The 19920-nt window shown below is 50.7% G+C and overlaps 1 protein-coding gene across 1 annotated transcript in view; it reads left to right on the forward strand.

Moving 5' to 3' along the window:
* Kcng2 (potassium voltage-gated channel modifier subfamily G member 2) overlaps positions 1 to 19920 on the forward strand; it is a 48378-nt gene that overhangs the window by 10785 nt on the left and 17673 nt on the right. Inside the window, exon 2 of the mRNA XM_048363296.1 lies at positions 18012 to 18785. Coding sequence (XP_048219253.1) covers positions 18099 to 18785 — 687 coding nt within the window. The 5' untranslated portion in view covers positions 18012 to 18098. The remainder of the gene's footprint in view (positions 1 to 18011; positions 18786 to 19920) is intronic.

The raw sequence follows: 19920 nt of genomic DNA on the forward strand, positions 1-19920 counted from the left end.
CCAGATCCCCACCCTGGGCCCCCAGACACCTCCTCCTGTTCTTGGCTCTGAGCCTGCTGAAGCAGGGCAGCCAGGGGTCTTTGGAGCTGCCACAGGCTCCCTTCCAGTTCATGGCTGGGAGGTACCAGGGCAGGCCGGCTAGCCCAGGACCCCTGCCAAGCCTCAAGTCCTCCAGGCAAGCTCTACCCCATGGGCTTGCAGTGAGGCCTGTGAGGTGACTTGGGCACTGCCGGGCTCCGTGGCTGTCTCTGGACCACCACTGCTGGGCTGTCCAGAGAAGAAAATGCATCTGGCCCACAGCCTGGGAGCAGGATACCACAGGGCCCTGACCTCCTCTAGAAAGTGGTGGTGAAGGTGCAAGGAAGCCATGTGGAGTCCACATGGCCAGGGCCTTGACAGCCTAACCTCTGCCTGGACTCCCCGGCCCACCTTTGTCTCTTACAGTGCAGGTGATAAAGGGACATGGCCCAGGCACAGGGAGGGCCCATCCCACAGGAAGCGGCATCTCTTCTAGAAATGTTGTTCAGCCCTCAAAGTTTTAGCAGTCCCCACTCAGATTACCCAAAGGAGGGGGCTGGAGTCTGCTGTTCTCATGGCGTCCCAGTGTGCAGGGGCATCGTCCTCTGCAGTGCCCGTGAGGCAAAACCAACCCCAGCAGCATCAGGCCCTGACTGTGCCAGGACAGGTCCTGTGTCCTGAGCTGAGACATCTGAGCCATGCCCGTGGGCACCGGGCTGCCGCTCCCGAGAGCTAGAGAGAAGATAGCTAACCAGCAAAGATGACAGGCAGCTCCTCACGCTGGAGCCTGCCTTCCCTGGGTTTCTTCTCAAAAATTGGGAATGTAGATATGTATGTTTATAAAACAAACCATGTATTTAAACCACTTTTTGTCTTTTTTGGTACTGGGGATCAAACCCAGGACGTTGCACTTGCTAGGCAAGCGCTTTGCCACTGAGCTACATCACAGCCCTATTTAAACCATTTTAAATGTACAATTCAGTGGCATTAACTCATGGCATCCACTATATTGTGCAACCTTTAATATTATTATGAAAAGTTACCCGAAATAGAAATCCTGGCATTTGAAGTGGTTCCCTCCTTCTGGAACTGCTGACTCCTAGCCCTGGATGGCTCTCATTTACTCTCTGCCTCCATAAGCTTGCTTGGGTTGGATATTTTGTGTAAATGGAGTCATACAACATTGACCTCTGGGTCTGCCTTCCTATTATAAGCACAAGGTTCCAAGGCTTGTCCACGCCCAGTGTGTTTGGAGCCCCATTCCTCTTCATGGCTGAAAGCGCCCTCAGGCACGAGTGTGCGGTGTCTTGCCGGTCCTTTCAGCTCTCTGTGGGTGCTGGCCATTTCCACCTTCGGCGACTGCGAGTTCTCTTCTTTGGACTATGCACCTTGACTGGAATTGCTGGCTCTTATGGTAACCCAGGAACCAGCGGGTGTCCAAGCATCTGCACAGTTTTACATTCCCATCTGCCAGAGTGTGGCTCTGATTCTCCAGGTCCTTGCCAGCACTTGCTATTGTCTCTTCTGTCAGAACTATCCCAGCAGGTGTACAGTGGGGCTGCACTACGGTTTGAGCCTTTGCTTCCTTAATGACAGTGCTGTTGTCACTGTGTTGTGTATGATTAGCCATTAGTTTATCTTCTTTAGAGAAATTCTCATTCAAGTCCCCTGCGCATTCTGTTTTCCTTAAGTGCTATCTAGTCTCTGGATGCAGGAACACAAGGGGAGGGGGAGTTGCTGTTGGCAAGTTTAAGAGCACCAGCACCAAGCTGAGAGCATGAGGCATGGTGAGAAAGGCTGCTGCTCTGAGGATGGAAGACTGAGAGGAAATGTCTGCCAGAAGACAGCGGCAGCAGCTGGGCACCGCCGCTCCACAGGCTGGCGGGGCTTTGAGAGGCCACGGAGGATCTCCAGGATGGTGCCGGCCACCCCCCACCCCTGGTGGAGCCACCCTCACAGCAAGGCTGCAGCTCCCCCTGAAAGTTAAATGGTGCACATTATTTCTGCTGAGGGTAACAGAATGACTCACTTGTTCAGTAAAACTAGGAGAGAAATCACCAGCTAGAATTGTCATGGTGGAGAAGGGCATAGTTCAAGTGGTAGAGCCCTGAGTCAAAGCTTCAGTACTGCTAGCAACAGAAATCAAGAATTGTAATTATTGAAAAGTAAAATTTAATTATCTGAGGTGGTGTCTCGGCATCCACTCATGTTCTATGCAGTGCTGAGATTTGCACTGGCCATCTACTGGTTTCCTCTATGGGCTGCTGGTGCTAAACTCTGGTGCATGCAGGCCCAGACTCACTCCAGGGCCAGGGCGCTGACCCATAGCAGAGGCTCCTGGGGTGATATGGGCAGAGCTTGGAGTCTTCAGAGGCTCAGGTCACCCCTAGTCTTTGTATGTCCACCCCTGACCCTCGGTCTATGTCCACCCCAGCCCTGTGTCCACCCTCAGGAGATCTGGGTCGACACCTGACCCTCAATGTGGGCGTGTGTCCATCCTAACTTATTATGTCCACCCTGACCCATGGTGTATCCACCTCAGCCCTCTGTGGATCCATGTCTATGCCTGACTCTTGGTGTACCCACTCTGACCTGCAATGCAGGTCCTCTCTGGCCTTGGCTGCACCATCAGCCTTTCTGGCCCTCTGTCCAGCCTGTGCACTCTGAAGCCGAGATGCAGCAGGTGGAGGCAGATTCCCCACTTATTGATTGGGTATGGACTGGATTCTTCAGGAACTGTGACAATTTCAAACCAACTAACTTTCTGTTTCTTCAGTAATGTCTACCTCTAAACTGTCTGCTCACTAGCCAGCTTCTAGCATGGACAGTGTCTTGGATAGGCCATGTCCCAGCCCAACAAGGGTTGCAGCCCCACTAAGGCAGAGCCACCTGTGAGGCCTGTGGCTCTCAGGGTAAGCACTGCTGGTGCCTTTGTCCACAGCAGGGGACAGGTAGTTGGGGTGCAGGGAGGAGGAGCTCTCAGCGGGGAGTGGGGGGAGATTGTCCATTGCACCCCTTTCCTGTTGGGTACTGGGAGCTGGGCTGTCTGCCCACCCCACTGCCCATAGCTCTTCAGATACAGCCCTGTGGGCTGGATTCGAGTCTCTTCTCCTGGTTCTGGAACAAAAATGCTGATGTGAATAACTATTTGAGGGGGAAATGGTTTTAGCAGTACATTTGCATACAGACGTACTAATTATAATTATCTTCCTTTGTGCTGGAACAGAATTAACAGTCACAGCTCTACTAGAACATGATATTCTTTTCTTTTGTTTCCTTTTTATTTTTGCCAGTCCTGGGGCTTAAACTCAGGGCCTGAGCACTGGCCCTGGCTTCTTTTTGCTCAAGGCTAGAACTCTAACACTTGAGCCACAGCGCCACTTCTGGCTTTTTCTATATATGTGGTGCTGAGGAATTGAACCCATGGCTTCATGTATGCGAGGCAAGCACTTTACCACTAGGCCATATTCCCAGCCCTAGAACATGATATTCTTAAGCCCTTGGGCATACAGACACACAGAGATACCTAAATACACAAAGGAATGTGCACAACTGCACACTTATGTGCTCCTGCATTTTTGTGTGTGACCATGTATGCGTTTACATGTTTGTGTGTCTCTTGATTACACGTTTCTGTGTCCATCTGTGTCTGTGCATATCTACCTATCCGAGTGCACATGTGTCTGTACACACAGGAATTTGTGTCCATATGTGTGACCTTGTCTATGTATGTCCATATGTGTGCATATCCAATATCTCTGGAAGCATCGGGTCCATGTGTGTCTGTGTGAGCGTGTGCACGATGTGTATCTCTATGAGCATGTCTGCTGTGTATTTCTCCCTGGTGTCTTGAGTCCAGACCTTCTCCTTCCTTTCTATTGGGTATGGCTTACATTTCTCAGGTGATTTGGTAATGTGAAACAAGTTGGCAGCAACCTGAAGACCAATGTCCCCTTGGCTGAGAGTGTCTGTTTTCTATCACTGTGAGACCAGGCCTGAGATGATGAACTTGAAGGAAGGATGGTTTATTTTACTCATCTGGTCTCAGGGCTTCCATCCATGGTCTCTTGGCTCCATTGTTTCTAGACTGGGTGAGGCAGAGCATGTGGCAAAGAGCATGTGGCAAAGCAGAGCCATTCCTCTCAGGGGCAGCAAGGGGCCAGGAACGAGGTATAACCTTCCCAGTGAGGGGACTTAGGAATCTGCTTGTCCAGCATGGCAGGCAGGACATGTGAGCTTGAGTGCAGAGCCTGGGAGCAGTCGGAAACAGGCTGGTCCGTGGGAGCTGCCTCGGGATTGGAGAACAAACTTCAGTGGTGAGGGGCCAGGAGGAGCAGAGTGGACTAACCAGGCAGAGCACAAAGACAAGAGAGGTCCAGAAGAGTGCTCTGTCTGGTGCCGAAGAAAGGCCACTGTGGTCAGAACCTTCAGATACCGGGAGAGGGGTGGGGTGGTGGTCTTGGGGCCAGTGAGCCTGGTATGGGCAAGTCACTACACAGTGGGAGGGGTGGAGACTTCCAGAAACTCAGGTCACAAGGATGAGAAACAGCCTTTGCCTGGCTGTTGTTGTTTTGTGTTTATGAAGAAAGCAAGAGTGAGGAGAAGGGCAGGAAGGGCCAGTTGGTGGGGGCCTGCCCTGAGGGGTGGGATGCAGAGCACAGGGCTAGAGCAGGCCCTGAAAGGGTCCTTTCACTGACACAGGAAGGTAAGGGAGCACCGGGCCTGAGCTAGAGGACATATTTCTTCCATAGAGAATGGAAGAATGGAAGAATGCTGTGACATTCCCGAATAGCTGCCTAATTTGTTAATGGGAGGCAGACAGACAGACAAGAAAAGGAACTACTTCTGAAGAAATAGGATGTTTTCATTTGCCTTGTCAAAATCTTGCCCTCGGAGACTGCTTCTGTGTAGAGGAGAGAGGATGCCACAATATGAAATGTCCCTGAACTAGGACTCGGGGGGCTCACAGCTGTGAGTACTTTAGGAGGACTGCAGAGTGCCTGTGAGCCCTCAGAGCCCCAGGCAGCAGTGACTGGCGCGTGCTATGGGGAGATGAACGCTCACGAGGCCCCTAGCCGGCCCTAAACACAGACTTTTCCATGTTTCAGGGGTTCCAGAAGCACTGGCAGAGATCTTGTGAGAAAGTGCCACCTGCAAAAGGCCAACGGGGATGTCCCCACTCACAGGGGTGGGGACTATGCCTGCCAGTGAGGGCTCCTGCCTGGGGAAATGGAGGTCATCTTTAATTAAACTACTGGGAACCTGAAAAGCATTCATTCTTCAGATTAGGTAAACAAGAAGTGCTGTTAAAATAGGAAGGGGCTGGGAATGTGGCCTAGCGGTAGAGTGCTTGCCTGGCATACATGAAGCCCTGGGTTTGATTCCTCAGTATCACATGAACAGAAAAAGCCAGAAGTGGTGCTGTGGCTCAAGTAGTAGAGTGCTAGTCTTGAGCAAGAGAAACTCAGGGACAGTGCCCAGGCCCAGAGTTGAAACCCCAGGACTGGCAAAAAAAAAAAAAAAAAAGGAGGAAGGAAGGAGACTATGTGGAACTTGAAGATGGACTGCATACCAATAATCCCCTGGACTGGGTGCCTGGTGCCTGCTTGGGAGGCCTGGGAGGAAGGCTGTGAGTATAAAGGTATTTCCAGGAATTCCCACATAGAGCTTACATCAAGGGTCGGGTCCTTCAGAGACCTCATCACCTGACCCCAGCCTCACCTTTACCTGTCTATCTCAAGGATGGAACCGATGCCTCCTCTTAGAGGGCACTGTGTCCTGCACCCATCAGCTGCAGGAGCAATGCCAGCTCCACGGCAGACATGCACATTACTGTCATTAAACCACGGGGTGTCCTGGACAGCCCTGATGTTCACCTGCCTCCCCTCAACCACCCACTTTTCTCTGACCCCCAGTGGCTACTGTACTTGGCCCTCCTCACCTGTCCATCCTCTCCCCAGCCTCACCCATCCCTCTTCACCTGCCCGGGCCTTTCCCTTTCAACGTTCTTCTTCCTTTCTTCCCTATCTTCTTCCCCCACTCACTTGGTTTTCCAAGCTCCCACACCCCTACACTGTGCACTCTTCTCTCCCGGAGACCTCTGTTAGAAGGTACTTGTCATTCGTGTGGACAAGAGACGTTGGTGTGCTGGGCCCAGGGCATAGCCATATGGCCCAGACGGATGCTGCTCCCTCAGAACTGGCTGCTGGGTCAGGGCGAACCCGCTTAGGGGAGCAAAGGGACTCTCACAGCGGTTCACACAGACATGAATGTTCAAAGAGAGGTGGTGTCTTTCCAGTAGCCTTTCCGGGTGTGACCCATCCTGTCATTCATCTACTCCAATCTTGGAGTGAGATCAGAGCCTACTTTCCCCTAAAAATTGGCAAAGAAGAAAGGATATTTTATAATTCTTTTCTGCCATAGTATTTCAACATTCCTCAAACTCTGTAGTTAAGAATCCCATGACATCTAACCTCAGTCTCTTGCAGTTTGATTTAACTGTGTTATGGTTGCCAGGAATTTTTATTGCAATTCTAATTGTTTTCTTTCAACACCCACATTGTTGGTGCTCTGTTGGGGAAGTGAGAAATCAGAAACTGTGTTATAGAACAAAACCCAAATGTTTGGCCACATAGTCTAAAAGAAACAAACTTTCATGAGAATGTCAGTCCCACTGACAAAGTTGAGGAAATCAAAGTATATTGTGGGCATGGATAACAGGTGGAGGTGGGGAAGGCCAGGAGTAGGGGACAGAGACCCCCCCTACCCTGCACTGCTGTTGGGGGCGGGGGATGCCCTAACTTCCCTCTGGGCAGGAGTGAGCCCAGCCAGGAGCATCAGGAAGTGTGGTGTACACCCTTCTTCAGAGCAGAGAACACCCACTTCCTCCGAAGGTGGTGTCAGGGACCTGAGGATGTCATGTTTGCATGGGGATTGCCAAGGGACTCCCACCTCACAGCCCGTGAGTGTGGAGACCAGGAACGCCCAGCCCATTCCCTGCCATACAGAGCCCTCTCCCCAGTATTGGCCATGGCCGTGAGAAACCTGGGCTTCCAACCCTCTCCCCGACAGTCATGAATCACTGATCACCAAGTTGGTGAGAACCAGCCACTGTAGAGCTGGCCACTATGTAAGTGGCCACTGTAGAACTGACCACTGTAAAACTGGCCACTGTAAAACTGGCCACTGTAGAGCCAGCCACTGTGAAGGGAACAGAAGACACTCTATGAAAGGAAATGTACTCATTACCTGACTCATGTAATTGTAATCCCTCTGTACATCACCTCTATAATAACAATAAAGTAAATTAATAATAAAAAAATAAAGAGTTTATGTAATAGAAAAATATATATATACTTTTACCACATTCTGGGGTAGTTACTGGTGGCTTTGCTTATATACCTTGTTCTATGGATAAGAGCCATTAATCACCAAGTTTCCACATGTCTTATAGATTTGGAAATTATGTCTCATAAATCATAACTGAAAAAATAATGGTCAATTTCTCTAGCAACAACATGGCTAAAATTGGATCTAATTAGCAAATTTCCAATTCTGTTCCTCAGGTACTTTTAAACCCTTTGTAGTGTGTGTCATGTTGACACATAAAAAATAAATCCATTTTAAGATGAAGTAACTGAAACTTGATTATGGGTTTAAACAATCAGGAAGAAATGGTAGGAATAAGGCTAATGTTGCTCCTTGTGATTTTATAGCAAATATCACCTGAATCATACTTTACTTAAAATTATTTACTTTGGTATCTTTTCTTAACTCATAGGTTACTGTTTATAATCTTCTCTTATTTTTGGAATTATCTTTAAGTAGCTGTCAAAGGAGTTTCCATTTAACAACTCAGTTTATGAATATAAATGTCTTGATCAATGTCCCCCTTTTCAAAATTCTCATCCACCCCTCCCTTACCCACCCTTCTTAATTTTTAGTATATACACTGAATTCTTGGCTGCATTATCCCCTCTTCTTTTCATTTTTCTACCTTTCCCCTTGCCCCACCCCACCCTTTTCAAATGCCTTCTTCCTGTTATTTTGTTGAACTTTGATTTGCCTTTCTAAGTACTGTTTTACTTCTTCCAAGAAAACTCTCTTTAGCTCATTAGCCCATTTATTTATTAATTGAGTTGTTGGGGTTTTTTTTTTTTGAGGGTTTTTAAAGTTCTCTGTATATCCTGGATATTAGACCATTGTCTGATGTATAGCTAGCAAAAATGTCCCATTCTGCAGGCTGTCTTACCAGCCTGTTGGCTATGTCCTTTGCCATGCAAAAACCTTGTAGTTTGATGAAGTACCATTTACTAAGTCTCTCTTTAATTTGCTGCTTTTCTGGATCTTTATTCAGAAAGTTCTTTCCTGTGCCAAAGAGTCCTAATTTCCCCCCACTCCTTCACATAATAGTTTCATGGTTTCAGGTCTTACATTGAGGTCTTTTTTAATTGATGCTGGTTCTAGAAGATAGATAGATAAAGATCTAGCTTCCATTTTTCTCCATGTGGATACCTAGTTTTCCCCATTTGTTGAAGAAGCTGTCTTTCTTCCAGCCTATGTTTTTGGTTCCCTTATTGAGTATTAGAAGGATAAAGGTCTGTGAGTTTATTTCTGGGTCTTCCATTCTGTTTCATTGGTCCTCAGCCCTGGTTTTGTGCTAGTACCAAGCTGTTTTCATTACTGTAACTCTGTGATAGAGCTTGACATTTGGTATTGTTATCTTTCCAGCACTACTTTTTCTGCTAAGGATCACTTTTGGGATTTGGGGACCTTTATAAGTCCATAAGAATTTTGGATGGTTTTCTCTGTCTCACTGAAAAATGATGAGATTTTCATGGGAATTGCATTGAACTTATAGATTGCTTTGGAGCAGTATTGCCATTTTCATATTAATTCTGCTAATCCAGGATCACAGAAGGTCTTTCCACTTCTTTATATCTTCTTCAATTTCCTTCTTTAAGTTTTTATGCTTTTTACTGTATAGATCTGCCGGGCTTGGGTCGCCTCCCCTGGCACGGGGGGGTCAGGCTCTACTCTAATCGCTCCCTTTCTCACCCTCTCCCCTAGTCACCCGACCTGCAGGTAAGGCCAGAGTGGAGTGGGGGGCTCAGGAAAGACCTCAGGTGCACGCGGCCGTATGAGATCGCTTTACCTCCCTCCTTACCCTTGAAGAAAGCCAGGCGTACACGGATCTCGGAGACGCTTCAAGAGCAGATCTGATTTAATAAGGGAGTGGCTAGCAGTTGATATAGTAGGGGGTGATGAGAAAAGGGGTGATCGACCAAAGAGCTGGTGATAGGCTGGCGAGCTTGTCATAGGACCCCCTCATGAGCTAACGTCACTTGCATAGCACCACCCCAGGGGCAAAAGCCCGCGAGAATGGGGAGCACATGGGCTGGTGAGAAAGTTGGGGGGCTGGTCGCAAAGCCAGTTCTTCTGGTTCCGGACCCAGAGAATTGTGGCCTGCTTCCGCATTCTCCCAGGGCTGGGGGAAGGGCGGTGTCTCGGGAGCGCTCTCCTCTGCCCTCCCCCTCAAGGCCAAAGCTGAACCCCAACATAGATCCTTCATATCTTCATATATTCATAAGTTTTATCTTTTTCCTGATAGGACAAGATTGAGAAGTGCAGATGCTATGGCAAGTGGTAGTCTGTGTGTGACCTGTTTGTGACTGGACACACTTGACCTCCAATAGCTCTCAGCTGGTGGAGGAACAGTGTCTTGCTTAGGTCATTCTTCTTTGCCATGTGACCCTGATCATTGTGGTCGGTGTCCCCTCAGAAGTTAAGTCTCTCCTGCCAAGTGTGTACATGGAGAAGATCCCAGCCCAGCAGAGAAGACAAGGACACCTCTGTGAGAGGCTGTGTCCCACTGCCCTTGCCATAAACCAAACTTATGAAGACACTGGAGCCACAGAGGGAAAACAAACCAAAGCCTTTCATTGATAACATCTTAACATGAAAAATTCCTCAAGTTCTTAAAGGGTTGTCTCCTAAGCTTAAACCAAAGCCATTCTCAGCCTCCTCCTTGGGAGTGGTCCAGCTTGTTATAAAGGATCCTCCCAGTGTCTGAACTTATTCCCCACCCTACCATCCCTTCCCTTTTACACATCATCCTGGGGGTTTCCAGGTGTGGAAGGCTCCATACTGCTGCTCCTATCAAGAGCATCAACTTGTGACTACCACTAATACACATAAAGGTCACCCCATGTCCCCCAAGAGGTGGGGGACAGTGGAGCCCCTGGTCTGAGAGCCACTCAGGAATGTACACTATTATTCCTACCAGCCTCATAGCACCTCCCTCCCCAGACTGCTCACACAGCAGGGAGGCCTATTCCAAAGAGCCCAATAGCTTGCCCAACTCATGTCCGTAGTTGGTGCACATGAACCATGGCAAAGCAGTGATGAAATGACTGTGACCACTTACTGGTTACCACTTACTGCTTCCCAGTTCTGTAAGTCAGGACCTATCCAAGTGTGTCCATAGTCCACGAGAGGCTGTCAGGGCTGGAGATGTGTTAAGCCTCCCCTCACTCATCTAGCTACTGACGATTTGAATCACTGTACAGTGCTCACTGCACTGCACTGGCCAGCGGTACCCAGCCAGGGCTGTGGGAGGGAAGATATTTCGTGCCCAAGAAGACACCCCCTGAGTGGGGCAGCCATGGGTGAGCGAGGGGGTCCCCAGTGCCCACCTAGCCATGGGTGAGCAAGGGGCTCCCCAGTGCCCACGTAGTCATGGGTGAGCGAGGAAGTCCGCAGCAGCCACGTCTGCAAACCACCAAACCCACTCAGTCCCAGACCATGACCTTCTCCCTCCCTGGTCACACCCTTGCATTTATCCAAGCACAGACCCTCACACATCTGAACACACACAGATATGTGCACAAGCCACACAGATGACATCCGAGTTACATAAAGCAAGGATTACTCCTCTTCTTAAATACTTGTTAGAACTGTAAATAAAATCATTTGTCTGATGGTTTTGGCAGAAAGGTAGGGTTTGTTGTTGTTGTTGTTGTTTGGTTTATTGGGTGGATTTTTTTTTTGAGGTAAGACTTATATTACCCAGACTGCCTTTGAAGTTGTAACCCTCCCACCTCAGCCTCCCAAAGAGCTGGGACAACTGTCATAGACCAGTTTCTATTCCTGAGGTGATTTTAGTATTGTGGCATTTTTGCTTTAAAATATTCACTTTTTTCTATCAGGAGATAAAGCCATGATACTTTCTTCAAGGTGCTTTCTTATTTGCTGGTTGTATGGTCATGCCTATTGCAGGCCTGGTTTTCCATCTCTCTCTCTCTCTCTCTCTCTCTCTCATTTTTCTCATCTATTCTTCTATTTTGTCTTCCTGTCTTGTTAGTAACAAGCATTGAGCTTTGCTCCTCTGCCTTTTCTTTGGGTTTCACAAGATAATCTTTAGAAATTCACCTGTTGTTAGCTTTTTTCCATTAACATAGTTAGATTTAAAATCTTCACAACTCAGACCTTTTTCTTCCTCTGAGTTTTATATTTGAATTAGTCCAGGAGAGATGGTGGCTGTGAAAGAATTGTGATGGATTTTTGGACCGGCATGATCCAGTCCACCAAGGTGTGTACTTGACCACAGCCCCTGCTCTTCACTCTTTGGAGCATGCGATCCTGAGGTGAGCCCCAAGGACCACATAGTACCTGACCTTGGCCAAGGGATGAGAAGGACCCGAGACTTTCACAGTGTGCTTGTGTACATCCATGTGGGCCTGCTAACACGCACTTTCAGTAGGGATAATTGATAAATTGTGTGTGATATTCAACACTTTATAATTAACTGGCCTTTGTGTTAGTGACTTAGCTGCACCATGGGTCAATGGTGGTGCGTGAACACATTTAATGTGATGCTGTTATTTGATGGGTTATGGTTTTATCTGGTTGTAACTTATCATGGGGGGAGGAGCATCTTTCCTGTCATTTATTCTAGCCTATGGATATGGAGTCTGAGGATCGGCAGGGTCATATGGTGACCAGGTCAGTGTCTAGGGGCTCCGCCTACTTCTGTCTGCATACTGGTGCTGTGTCTGACCACTAGCCTGTGACATCATGTGATGACCTGGGTTGAGGCTAGAGTTGGAAGAGCTCCAAGCCACTACACTGTGCAAAAGTAGCATTTAATTCCCACCAACATGCAATGTTCCTCCTCAATGGCCTTGTGTCAAGAATGCTTTCCCCAGTTTTCCTAACTGTGGTGGCCTAAGGAGGAAATAGTGTGGGCATTGATACTTCCACTAATATGTCATTACTCTCCAGCAGCACAGAATGATGCTGCCTCTGAAATACTTAGCTCTCTGAGGAACATACTGTTTCCAACTTAATCTTTGCTGGATGTCTGTGATACAAGCCAATCCAAAGAGCCGCTGTGCCATCAGAATGTTTAGTGACTCATGAGCGATCAATGCCCTGAACAATAGAGGCTTGCTTTCCTCAGGCCCAGGCTCAGGACTGAGCACACAGAAGGCCTGCGCCAATTCTGCATTTTTGTGAGGGTTTGACATGACTGTCCTGCCTGGGGTTCTGATAGCAGCCACTGACCTTGTAGAATTGTTGACAACTGCATGGCATTTTACTGCCATCCTCAAGCTATGGCACTAGAGGAAGCCCGAGCTGAACTCAGCCTACAACAGGGAAGTCAAGATGTGCAATCAGTGGCTGTGCAGCCAGCAAATCGCTGAGTGGAACTCCCGGCACTGTCTCTGGTATCATGGTGTGAGCACTTGGACCCAATGGGATTTTTATTTTATTTTATATTTTTATCGGTGGTATTGGGGTTAAAACTCAAGGCCAGCATTGCTATGCACCAAGGCCAGAGTGGATTTATTAAGTTAGGATAGATGTACACCAAGGGTTGGGAGTAGGCATGGATCCCCTGAGGGTGGACACAGGGCTGGGGTAGATGCACTCCGAGGGTCAGGGGTGAACATACAAAGGCCAGGGGGGACCTGAACCTCTGTAGACTTCTCCAAGCTCTGCTACACCCTCCTGGAGCCTCTGCTATATGTTAGAGCCCTGGCTCTAACCTGGGCTGGGATCTGGTGGTAATTTAAGGCATTTGTTTTTGCTGTTGTGAATGGAGCTGAGCATCTTGTACAATACTGAGGAGCTTCTTTTCTGACTTGCCTGTTTTCCAACCTGGTTGTCAGATTTGGCTGGCATCTACAGCATCTGGATGGTAGCCTCCTTCCACACATAGGATAGGAACGAACAGTGCTTGCAAAACATCACAATCTTCAGTCAAAGGAAAGTTGACTTGAAAATACTTTTGGTATCACATGATTACTGTCCATCTTTTAAAATGTACATTTTAGGAGACGAAAATACTTTGCAGCAAAATTTTCAAGTTTCAGCTAGCAATCCAGTTATTTGCATGATTAATCTCTCACTACAAAAACAGTTGGCGCCCACCTGTGACTAACATGATGCCAGAGCAGCCAGGCTCCCTGCAAATACAGCTCTAGGGACTTAAGAAGGGGGGGACTAGAGGTGGCTTCCAGGGCACGCTCCAGGTGTGGTGTCCCTACAACAGCCAGGTAATTCCTCTGGTGAGCATTTGTGCTCCAGGTAGAAACTGCTGTGCTCAGCTCTGGTTTCATCAGGTACATGAAGAGAATCTTCATCATGCTCACAGAGCCAAGTAAGCACATAGCCTGCAGGATCTGGCAGGAAACGGGGGCAGCACTGGGGCTGTTATCTTCTCATTCCAGGCAGAAAGTTATCTAGTTCATGTGCTGTCCGCTTGACTGGGGGACTGAGAAGCTGCCCCACACCTGTCAGAGGCTCATGGCTGTCGGGGCTCCCGGCCCACGCGCGCTTCTCCTGACCCGCGGGAGAAGGCCAGGGCGTGCCCCTGTGTGATAGACAACCGAGAAGGTGCGTAAGCCCGAAAACGCCAACCCAGCCCCCTTACGTTCAAATCAGGACTCAGGACACGGGCGCTTCGGGGAACCATCGAGCCAAATCCAAAGGCTGTAGGTTCAGGGTGGGGGTTTATATAGCAGAAATGACGGCAGGAAGGGGAGGGATTTGGAGTGGCTAGCTAGACATGGCGATAGGCTGACCAGGCTGTCCTTCACAGTGACGTCACAGGACTTCCTCTATGGGCGGTTGTCACGTCCCATAGGACCGCCCCTGGGTTCCTCCCCCGCCACCATCTTGGCGCACGCGGTCCGAGGCGGGAGGCGGGGATGGTTAGAGCCAGCCTTCCCAGTTCGGGACCCGGAGAGGGTAGGCGTGTGGTCCCAGGTCTGGAGAAGAGGCGGGCCTTAAAGCCGCAGCCCGCGCCCCACACCTGGCCGTGGCAGCCGCGACCTGGGCAAAGTGCCGAGTCAAGTCCTGCCTGTACTGAGGACACTCCTGCAGTGTGAGGGGTACCGCACGCAAGCCAGGGTGTTGGGCTGTCACACCGCGCTTCCCGGACAAATGGAGACAGCCGCCACTCACCGCCTGCAGCGCCAAACACAGCATGTGCAGTGTTCCAATGTCTTCCTGCCTCATTAGCAACTTCAGCCTCCCAACTCATCTTGCCTGCTACAACTTGAAGCAGCAGCTCAGAAAATCTCCACAACAGATTGCTTTTGAACACATGAGCCTCCCTGCCCTGGCACTTCTCCAGGCTTCCCCACTGTGCAGACCATGGCCTTGTCTCCTGAGACTCTCCCCTGGCCGTCCCCCTGGCCTCACACAGTGGACTGGCCCCTGGCCGTCCTCCTAGTCTCACACAGTGGACTGGCCCCTGGCCGTCCTCCTAGTCTCACACAGTGGACTGGCCCCCTGCTGTCCTCCTAGTCTCACACAGTGGACTGGCCCCTGCTGTCCTCCTAGTCTCACACAGTGGACTGGCCCCTGGCTGTCCTCCTAGTCTCACACAGTGGACTGGCCCCTGCTGTCCTCCTAGTCTCACACAGTGGACTGGCCCCTGGCTGTCCTCCTAGTCTCACACAGTGGACTGGCCCCTGCTGCCCTCCTAGTCTCACACAGTGGACTGGCCCCTGCTGTCCCCCTGGCCTCACACAGTGGACTGGCCCCTGCTGTCCTCCTAGTCTCACACAGTGGACTGGCCCCTGGCTGTCCTCCTAGTCTCACACAGTGGACTGGCCCCTGGCTGTGTTCTTCTGGTCTCAGACAGTGAACTGGCTCCTTTTTTCTTTTCTTTTTTTTTTTGCCAGTCCTGGGGCTTGGACTCAGGGCCTGAGCACTAGCACTGTCCCTGGCTTCTTTTCGCTCAAGGCTAGCACTCTACCACTTGAGTCACAAGTGCCACTTCTGGCTTTTTCTTTTTATGTTGTGCTGAGGAATCAAACCCAGGGCTTCATGCATACAAGGCAAGCACTCTATCGCTAAACCACATTCCCAGCCCTGGACTGGCTCTTGAAGGTTACAGCTTACATCGTGACATGGTAACAATGATTGTTGGACATTTGCCCACCCCTTTCCCCTGTGTTAACATTGCATAACACAACCTCCCCCTGTCTGAAGAAACTCCCTTTCCGCAATGGCAGGTGGCAAGTGTGAGCTATGCTTCCTCATTCTCTCATTGATGTCAAATTCCTCTGAGTCTTTGTCTTTAGTTAGATTGTAATGTGTTTTCAGTGTAGCTCTCGGTGAATTAACCCAACTTGGAGTTTCTTTTACATGCATGTTATTGGTTTCTTTTCCCATCCAGTGTGAGGATTTTTGACATTGCTTTTTCAAGTGCTCTTTTCCCCTTCCCTTCTCTCCTCTCCTCTCCTTTTGGAACTCTAGCTATGCAAAGCTGGGCTTGCTTCATGGTGGTGGCCACCACACTTGAGGCTCTGCTCCTGATATAGAACCTCCTGCAGGGACTGCTCCCTCCCCTCTGCATTCTTCCATGCTTGCTACACCCTGATCCACTGCAGATACCTGTTAGGGAATTTTTTTTTGTTTTATTATTGGCATGCTGAAATAAGATGGGGGTGGATTCAGAGTAAGACTTTCCCTGCAAAGCTCATTGTTACCTTTTCCCCCCGACCCTGAGGCTTGAACTCTGGGCCTGGCCACTGTCCCAGAGTTCCTATTGCTCAAGACTAGCACTCTACCACTTGAGTCTCAGCTCCACTTCCAGTTTTTCTGTGATTAATTGGAGACAAGTCTCACAGACTTTCCTGCCAGGGCTGGCTTCGAACTACATCCCTCAGATTTCAGCCTCCTGAGTAGCTAGGATTGCAGGCTTGAGCCACCAGCACCCAGTTTACCTTTTCGTAAAGTTCCTGTGGTCACTGGAATCTTTTGTTAGTTCCCAGAGTTCCATAAAAGTTGACTGAAAGTTTTTACTTGATTTTTCATTGCTTTAAGGTAACCATACACTTTTGAAGCTAGTTGTTCAACAGTTTTCCTGTCACGTGGGATAGTAAGGGTTGGCCCAGGAACATACTTTCCTGGCCAGTTTTCTGGTGCTTTGGTTCGTGCACTGAGCACTGAAGGGCATGATGTTTCCCGTCAGTCTGTGAGGTCCTCATGGCTCTCAGAAGTGCCATCCTGAACATCTGGCCTCACCATTTCTGGAGACAAAGAGACATCCTGAGTAGTAAACCAGAGGGGATGGAACTGCTTTCAACAACGTGGGAAAGCAATGCTTTATTTTTTTTAAATAAAATCTTTGGGGCTGGGAATATGGCCTAGTGGCAAGAGTGCTTGCCTCGTATACATGAAGCTCCGGGCTCAATTCCCCAGCACCACATATATAGAAAATGGCCAGAAGTGGCGCTGTGGCTCAAGTGGCAGAGTGCTAGTAGCCTTGAGCAAAAAAGAAGCCAGGGGGCTGGGGATATGACCTAGTGGCAAGAGTGCTCACCTTGTATACATGAAGTCCTGGGTTCGATTCCCCAGAACCACATATGTAGAAAATGGTCAGAAGTGGCGCTGTGGCTCAAGTAGCATACTGCTAACCTTGAGGGAAAAAAAGAAAAACAGAAGCCAGGGACAGTACTCAGGCCCTGAGTTCAAGCCCCAGGACTGGCAAAACACACACACACACACACACACACACACACACACACACACACACAAAATAATAACAAAAAAAAATAAAATCTTCCTGGAAATTTGTGTTCTTCACAGGAAAAGGTTTGCATGGACAACAGTTTGCATGCAAACTTAGAAAGCTCTCAGACCCTATGAAGAAATTTTGGACAGCAAAAAGAACCTCTACCTTACAGAAACCAAGGCCCACTGACAACTTGGCTCTCTGGGCTTCCATTTCTCTAGATTGGTGCTTTCCAGCCTCAGCTGTGCAGTGAAACTATCTGGAAGCTGTGTGCAAACAAAGCAAACCATTTTCATGATAGAAATGTCAAACATGCACAAAGCATGGAGAGAGCCCTGAGCCCTGTGTGCCCACCCCCAGCTCCCAGATCTGTGAAGTCCATAGCTTTCTCCTGCAGCCACTTGTGTCCCCTGCTTCCCCACCCCCACCCCCATCCGAGAATACCCATCAGACCTCAAGGAAAAACTCCCAGTTTCTTACATACCGCAAACCATTACTGTGCCTTTACAGGTTCCTTTACACAGTGTGCTGGTTTCCTTGTTTACTCTGAAAGGTTTTTTGAATAATTGGTTCCTTCTGCACAATATCAATGTGCATTTGATCATGTAAAATCATGTAAAATGAACTTCAGGAAATGGAAAAGAATCAATGATCATTGGTTTCCACAAATAGATGGGTATCTACCACTCACCGTACTGAGCAAACTGGGAACATGCGTCCCTTTTTCTGGGCGATCAATTCAGGTCCAGTCGCTATTTGACAGGGCCTCCCGGAAAGCTTGAGGGCGCTACTGTTTGGATTAGGTGCAAGGAAAGAAGGGATGCGTCTGGGAGGCAGGGGTCCCCCCAGCCCCGGGCCCCGGCTGAGCGGAGTCTCCCCCGCCCCCCGCCCCCCACCGTGTCCCCGCTCTTCCCGGGACCCGGTGCGCTCGTGTTCCTAACCGGTGTTTTTTCCCTTGCAGGCCCAGTCTCCCGCCCCGGCCCTGAGCCACCCTTGGACTCGGTGGCGGCTGGCAGTCACCCGGCGCGCACGGCCGGCGAATGGGGCGATGGCTCGGCTCTCGGGACGCGAGGAGCCCCCGGGCCGGGAGCCCGCAGGCCACGGTCGCGGCGGGCGGGGCGGGGCCCGGGGCGCGGCCCGCGCCCGGCAGGTCATCATCAACGTGGGCGGGTGCCGCGTGCGCCTGGCCTGGGCCGCGCTGGCGCGCTGCCCCCTGGCGCGCCTCGAGCGCCTGCGCGCCTGCCGCGGCCGCGACGAGCTGCTCCGCGTGTGCGACGACTACGACGCCAGCCGCGACGAGTTCTTCTTCGACCGCAGCCCGTGCGCCTTCCGCGCCATCGCCGCGCTGCTGCGCGCCGGGAAGCTGCGGCTGCTGCGCGGGCCGTGCGCGCTGGCCTTCCGCGACGAGCTGGCCTACTGGGGCATCGACGAGGCGCGGCTGGAGCGCTGCTGCCTGCGCCGCCTGCGCCGCCGCGAGGAGGAGGCGGCCGAGGCGCGCGCGGGGCCGCCGGGGCGCCCGGGGCCGCCCGAGCCCGGCGCCGGGGGCCGCCCCGCGCGCGGCCGGGGCCCGGGGCGCCTGGAGCGCGGCCGCCGCCGGCTCCGCGACGTGGTGGACAACCCGCACTCGGGGCTGGCGGGCAAGCTCTTCGCGTACGTCTCCGTGGCCTTCGTGGCCGTCACGGCGGTGGGCCTCTGCCTGAGCACCATGCCGGACATCCGCGCGGAGGAGGAGCGGGTGAGAGCGGGCGCGGGCGGGCGCCGGGTGAGCGGTGACCGGGGCCAGTCCCGGGCCGGGCGGGGGGCGGGTGGCCCGGGCTGCGGACGCTGGGACGGGGCGGTGTTGGGAGCACCGGGCTCCAGACCGCCCTCACTTTTCTGGATGGACCAGAGTGAGGGCCCCCTGACATGAAGGTGCAGGACTCCGTTGCCAGGGTCTGTCTCCAGGCTTTCTGCCGTCTCCGGCCGTTCAGCCAGTCGTCCGCATTTAGAGGGTCGTGAGAATCGTGTGGTTTAGATAGTTGTGTGCCCCAACTTTGGTCATTCCTGGCTAAAGAGACGCAATCGCCACAATTTCTGCTGCAGAGCAGCGAGCAGCTGCGGAGAGATAAGAGGGGTCACCCACTCGAGCACGCTCCACCCTAGGGAAAGGGCAGGAAAGGGCAGGACACACCTGGAAGGGCTGGGTGGAAGCCTGCGGCAGAGTCTGCAAAGTCTGTTTGTGTTAGGATCCAGGAAGAGGAACCAGCTGTATTTGAATGTGACCGTGTGCTACCCTGTGAACCCCCTGTCCTGCCCACAGAGCCACCCCCGCTTTCCCACCTGGCTCAACTTTCCTTGGTCAGAGCAGCTTGAGGTCAGGAGCCTTAGTATCTGAAAAGGCTTGGACTCCTGAGGTTATGCCCAGAGCCTGCCATTGGGGTCAACTCATTATTCAGAGAAACAGTGAAGAACTGAGTTGACCAAGCATGTGACAGCCTTAACTGCAGATTAAATTTAAATGTAAATTGTAGGAAATTGATTTCACTTGCTTCATTGTTGGGTGCCCTAAGATGAGCTGTCATTTCAAATTGCCCTAACCAAGATCCTGGTTTTGTTTCTGAACTGACACTTGAGGACTGTGGACGTAGCCATAGAGTGATTGCCTGACATGCATGAGGCCCAAGTTCAGTCCCCACCACTCTAGGTATCAGGATTTCTAAGCAACAGTTACCCCCACACAGCATCTGGAGGAGGGAGGAGGCATTTACTAAAGATCAAAAGCCCAGGACAAATCAGGGCTACCTTATCTACCTGGGGGGAAAAAGCATTTACTACAGATCAAAGGCCCAGGACAAATCAGGGCTACCGTATCTACTAAAGGGTCTGGGAAC

The sequence above is a fragment of the Perognathus longimembris genome, chromosome 15, assembly GCF_023159225.1.
Source record: "Perognathus longimembris pacificus isolate PPM17 chromosome 15, ASM2315922v1, whole genome shotgun sequence".
In the NCBI taxonomy this organism is placed as follows: domain Eukaryota; kingdom Metazoa; phylum Chordata; class Mammalia; order Rodentia; family Heteromyidae; genus Perognathus; species Perognathus longimembris.